Consider the following 6,060-nt stretch of genomic DNA (forward strand, 5'->3'; position numbering starts at 1 on the left):
GCAAGGCGGAAGCCGATCAGACGGACGACGAGCAATCAGTGATGTAAATCCCAACTTGATCCGTCGAACGTCGCCAGTCAGCCGCTTGAGCTGTCCGGCGGAGATTCGCAACGTGCTCCGCCCACGAAACGCGGCCGTGCCCATACGAACGTCATTGCCTTCGTCGTCGTCGTCGTCGTCCGGGACGACCTATAAGAATGCCACCCGTAAACCAGCCGGAGAAAACACACGAGACACACGACACGACCATCTATCCAGTTAGTGGCTAGTGCGTAAAGAAGATGGCGACTAAGCTCGCAGCCCTCGTCGTCTTGGTCGCGTTCCTCGCCGGGCCCGCAGCGTGCGAGGGCGCCTTCATTTGCTTCAACGGCTGGCTGAGGCTTCCCATCATCTGTCCTCGCGGCTCCGGCACTCCGCGGGAGCCGGTCCCTTCTACCTCGGGGTCAGGGCTCAGCTATGGCTATTACACCACCAGCTGCCCTAGCGCGGAGACGATCGTCACGGAGGCCGTGAGGAAGGCCGTGGTCGTGGATAAGAACCCCGGCATTGGCGCGGGGCTCATCCGTCTCTTCTTCCACGACTGCTTCGTTCGGGTACGTACACACAGCTCGTCGATTCTACTCGCTCTGTTCCAAAATACAAGAACGTTACGTTCTTGTATTATAGGACGGAGGGAGTGGCTTATCAACATTTCTTCCACGACTGCATTGTCACGTTTCACAAGATCAACATGTTCATTATTATCCAGGGGTGCGATGCGTCCGTCCTCCTCAACACGACCAACTCCAAGAACAGTGACACGGAGAGGGAAGGCCCTCCCAACAAAAACAGCCTGCGAGGGTTCGAGGTGATCTACGAGGCCAAGACAGCGATCGAGGCCGCCTGCAAGAATACAGTCTCATGCGCGGACATCGTCGCCTTCGCCGCCCGCGACGCGTCCTACTTCCTCAGCGACGGCAGCATCAATATCCCGATGCCAGGCGGCCGCTACGACGGGCGCGAGTCCTTCGCCAGCGAGACCGACCAGCTGCCCGGGCCCTTCTCCAACATCTCGCAGCTCCAGGCGAGCTTCGCGGCCAAGGGGCTCAACCCCGTCGAGATGGTCACGCTCTCCGGCGCGCACACCATCGGCCGCGCCCGTTGCATGTTCTTCTCCAGCCGCTTCTCTGAGATGAACTAGACATATGCCGCCAGCCTCATGGCCGAGTGCGGCGACAACGGCAACACCAACGTGAACCAAGACTATGTGACCTCCAACGTCCTGGACAAGCAGTACTACCAGAACGTGATCGACAACAAAGTGTTGTTCACCTCGGACGCCGTGCTCAACTCGACGGAAGAAACGAGAATGGAGGTGATGCAAAACGCTAACACGGCCGGGACGTGGGAGAGGAAGTTCGAGAAAGCCATGGAGAAAATGGGAAAAATCAAAAGCGACCAGCAAAGCGTGGAGATCAGGAAGGTATGTTGGAAAGTCAACAACAACTACAAATAAGGTTGGCCAGTTGTAATGCGTGGTGGCTGGCTGGCTCCATGGCGGGATCGCCTGATGCACGAGATGTAAGTTCGTCTAGCTACTGTCATTGTTGGTTTTTTTGTACTAAAACTCTCTCCCTGTGTGTGTGTGAGAGAGAGAGAGTGAGTGAGTGTGTGTGTGTGTGTGTGTGTGTGTGTGTGTGTGTGTGAATAAAGATATAAGTATCAAGTAAATGTGTATGTTTAGTACTTCAGTTCACCTAGGACTAATTTTCTCGTTGTTTCTGGCGAGCAAAAACAGACACTGACAGGAGATCAGAAAAATGCATTCATTTTCTCATTTGGTCTTAAGAAATGATTGAACCACTAGTTGCAGTCATTTTTCGCCAAAAAAAAGCCACAAAAATTGACTTATTATACGTCAAAGGAAAAATCCTCTCCAAATATACCCCTCTTTTTCTAGAATGCTCTCCAAATATATATACCTTTTTTAGGGGCAAACTGTTGAGTAAATAGGCAATTTCTCGATTAAATTAATCCTCGAGTAAATCACTAGCATGGCATTGACTAAGTTGATGACGTACTGACTTTGATCTAAACATGCACGTACTAAGCAAACAGTAGACAAACCTACACATACTGCTAGTACTGCTAATATGAAAATAATCAGGAGCGGGATAAACGAGTTATACCCTCCAGTAGGCCATGCAGAGGCCGCGGCTTTGGTGGCAGCAGCGGCGTCCTCGGCGGCCTTCTTGTCGGCTTCAGCTTTCTCGGCGGCGGCACGGTCGGGGTCGGTGGACATGGTGATGATGAAGGCGACGCGGACGTAGAGGAAGTAGACGATCGGAAGCGAGCAGTCGCGTAATCGCTGCCCAAAAACCTATTCGCCCCTCACCCCGTACAGGAACCAGAAGGGCGTGGTTTCGGAGACCTGCTCTCCCGTCGACCGTGTACGCGGCGGACGGGATGGAGTCACCGGCGGCTAGGGTTAGGGGACACCGCACACTTATATAGACGCAGCCGCGTGGAGAGACGTGGGCTTGACCCACGTCCGAGTCCGTGTCAGCCCACGATCCGACGTCTCGGATCGTGGCCCTGCTGTCAGAACCTCTCCGTTAGTGACTGGCAAAAATAAGCGCATAGGTGTGAGCTCGGCTCGGCTCATTCCCGCAACCCGCGGCGCGGCGCGTCGTGACGAGGCGTGGCGAGGCGGGCGGCGGAGGAGGAGCGCGCGAGGGCCTCTTCTCTTCTCAAGCTCCAATAGCATGTAGAAGAGCCATCCTTATAAACCACTCCAACTTTCCTTCCACTAGCATGGTGGGACTAAACTTCCCACCACCTTGTCATGCCACCTACATGGGCCCTTAGAGATCAAAACTGAAATTGTCATATGGGATCTAGGCCCATCTCACATTTCAACAATCCCCCATCAGATCTCAGGGGCCCACTTTGTCCTTTGTTCCAAACGCTGTTTTGATATATTAGTGTTTCCGTGAAGACCTGTTAAGGTTGAGCTTCACCTAGAGCAAGTAGCTACACTCCTTCACAACTGAACAATGGACTATGCCTTGAATTGTCAGTTTGGCGTAAAGAAATTTCACCACATGTCTTACTAGTACTGGGCCGCCGAAGGCTGACCCCTCGGGTGGAGCATATAAGTCACACTCCTGGCCTATTCATGAGCTTACTAGAGATCACCCCAATCTCATAGACTGTGACTAGCAGTCGGGCTCACATAGATGTGTTCCTCCAAAGATCGCTCTGTAGGATAGCATCTTGCTTATACAGATAAGCCTTGGAACACATTAAGACAGTAGTCATCCTTCCATATAGTTTCCGAGAGTATTGCATCTCCAACGGAGTGGGTTAGTAAAGTTACTCTCCTCAGTTCACCACTGGCTTGTTTCCCAGGTCCTACTTCACGGGATCTCCGATCACATAGGTTGGGTTACCACCATGGCAACTCATGTGGGTCTCATACCCATCTCCCTCGATGCACTATCTATCACGACACGTGATAGCCCTTTCGTAAAGGGATCTGCCAGATTCTTAGCCATATGGACATAGTCCAGCGCTATCACTCCAGAGTTTCTTAATTTTCTGACAGCTTTTAATCTCATTCTTATGTGTTTGTTGGAATTCATGTTGTCCTTTGAACTCTTCACCTTGGTGATGACAGTCTGATTGTCACAGTTCATAAGGATAGCCGGAACCGGTTTATCAACCAGTGGCAAGTCCATCAAAAGATCTCGAAGCCATCCTGCTTCAACACCAGAAGTGTCTAATGCTGTTAATTCTGCTTCCATTGTCGATCTCGTTAAGATCGTTTGCTTGCAAGACTTCCAGGAAACAGCGCCACCTCCAAGAGTAAACATATACCCAGTTGTGGCCTTCATCTCATCAGCATCAGAGATCCAATTTGCATCACTATACCCTTCCAGTACCAACGGGTCTCCAGTATAGTGAAGTCCATAGTTCATAGTACCTTTCAGATAGCGCATAACTCTTTCAACAGCATGCCAATGTACATCACCCGGTTTAGAAACAAACCGGCTCAGTTTGCTCACAGCAAACGCGATGTCAGGCCTCGTTGCGCTCGCTAGGTACATCAATGAACCAATGATTTGAGAGTATCTCAATTAATCTTTAGCCATGCCTTTGGACTTTCGAATCAACACGCTAGGATCATATGGTGTTTGAGATGGTGTGCAGTCCGAATATCCAAAACGACTCAACACCTTCTCAACATAATGGGATTGCAGAAGTGTGATCCCACCCTCATTATCTCTCAGTAGCTTGATGTTCAAGATAACATCAGCCAAACCAAGGTCCTTCATCTCAAAGTTCTGAGACAGAAACGATTTGACCTCCTCAATGACTTTGAGGTTTGTTCCGAATATCAGTATGTCATCAACATACAAGCACAGTATAACTCCTTCGCCCCCACCATGGCGATAGTATACACATTTGTCAGCCTCATTAACAACGAAACCAACAGATGTCAGAGTTGTATTGAACTTATCATGCCATTGCTTAGGTGCTTGCTTTAGGCCATATAAAGATTTCAGCAACTTACACACCTTCCTTTCCTGACCATCTATCACAAAGACATCTGGCTGTTGCATGTAGATTTCCTCATTTAGCTCTCCATTCAGAAAAGTCGTCTTAACATCCATTTGATGGACGAGAAGACCATGTGAGGCCGCCAACGAGAGTAATACTCGAATGGTGGTCAGTCTAGCCACAGGTGAATAAGTATCAAAGAAATCTTCCTCTTCTTTCTGGTCATAGCCCTTGGCCACAAGCCTGGCCTTGTACTTTTCAATCGTACCATCGGGCCTAAGCTTTTTCTTGAACACCCACTTACATCCCAATGGTTTGCAACCATAGGGACGCTCGGTGATCTCCCATGTCCCGTTAGCCATGATGGAATCCATCTCGCTACGAACCGCATCCTTCCAGTAGTCAGCTTCTGGAGAGGCATACGCTTCTGAGATAGAAGTGGGAGTATCATCCACGAGGTACACGAAGAAATCATCACCAAAGGTCTTTGCAGTCCTTTGTCTCTTGCCCCTACCAAGGGTTTCCTCGTCATCCTCCTCAGGATTTTCATCATATGTTCGTTCATAATATTCCATAGGAATGGCAGGCTCAGGAGTCTCCTCGGATTCCTGTCTAGTAGTGCTTTGCATATCTCTCATAGGAAAAATATCCTCAAAGAATGTAGCATCCTTAGACTCTATGATTGTACCGACCTTCTGGCCAGGTAACTCAGATTTCACTACTAGAAATCTATAGCCAACGATGTTCTTAGCGTAGCCCAAATTAACGCAGTCCACAGTCTTGGGTCCAAGCTTACGCTTTTTGAGGATCGGCACGTTGACTTTCGCTAAACAGCCCCAAGTACGCAAGTACGAGAGTGTTGTCCTTCTCTTTGCCCATCTCTCATAGGGAGTGATATCATTATCCTTTATCGGAACTTTATTCAGGACATGACATGCCGTCAATATAGCCTACCCCCACCATGCCTTGGATAAACCTGACGTATCTAACATGGCGTTAACCAGATCAGTTAGAGTACGGTTTTTCCGCTCGGCAACCCCATTTGACTGGGGTGAATAGGGAGGCGTCCTCTCATGAATAATGCCATGTTCCGCACAGAAGGAAACAAACTCACTCGAGAAGTACTCTCCACCACGATCTGAACGGAATCGTTTAATTTTCTTTTCAAGTTGATTCTCAACTTCTGCCTTATAGATTTTAAAGTAGTGTAGAGCCTCATCTTTAGTATTTAACAGATACACATAGAAATATCTAGTGGAATCAGCTATCAATGTCATGAAGTATTTCTTTCCACCTTTAGTCAATACACCGTTTATCTCACAAAGATCAGAATGTATGAGTTCTAATGGTGCCAAGTGTCTCTCCTCCGCAGCCTTGTGAGGCTGGCGAGGTTGCTTAGCTTGCACACATGACAGGCACTTAGAACCTTTGGCTAAAGTGAAACTCGGGATTAAATCCAACTTAGCTAGCCGCGTCATAACACCGAAACTTATGTGACAAAGACGTGAATGCCAAACC

The 6,060-nt window shown here is 49.1% G+C and overlaps 2 protein-coding genes across 2 annotated transcripts; both read left to right on the top strand.

Annotated features, from left to right (window-relative positions):
- The first annotated feature begins 242 nt into the window (after positions 1-242).
- On the top strand, positions 243-1,733 carry LOC119277128 (peroxidase 1-like). The gene is made up of 2 exons (XM_037558357.1): positions 243-593; positions 749-1,733. Exons 1-2 carry the CDS (start codon positions 282-284, stop codon positions 1,178-1,180), a joined length of 744 nt encoding a protein of 247 aa, XP_037414254.1. The 5' UTR covers positions 243-281; the 3' UTR covers positions 1,181-1,733.
- On the top strand, positions 1,176-1,733 carry LOC119277129 (peroxidase 2-like). The gene has a single exon (XM_037558358.1). It carries the CDS (start codon positions 1,199-1,201, stop codon positions 1,493-1,495), a length of 297 nt encoding a protein of 98 aa, XP_037414255.1. The 5' UTR covers positions 1,176-1,198; the 3' UTR covers positions 1,496-1,733.
- Positions 1,734-6,060: the final 4,327 nt, after the last annotated feature.

Source organism: Triticum dicoccoides, chromosome 3B (assembly GCF_002162155.2).
Source record: "Triticum dicoccoides isolate Atlit2015 ecotype Zavitan chromosome 3B, WEW_v2.0, whole genome shotgun sequence".
Lineage (NCBI taxonomy): Eukaryota > Viridiplantae > Streptophyta > Magnoliopsida > Poales > Poaceae > Triticum > Triticum dicoccoides.

Bases quoted from the DNA above. Each gene is read 5' to 3' on its own strand.
- LOC119277128 (XM_037558357.1), top strand. From the start codon at position 282: ATGGCGACTAAGCTCGCAGCCCTCGTCGTCTTGGTCGCGTTCCTCGCC. The intron at 594-748 runs GTACGTACACAC...ATTATTATCCAG, and splicing joins TCCACGACTGCTTCGTTCGG to GGGTGCGATGCGTCCGTCCT.
- LOC119277129 (XM_037558358.1), top strand. From the start codon at position 1,199: ATGGCCGAGTGCGGCGACAACGGCAACACCAACGTGAACCAAGACTAT.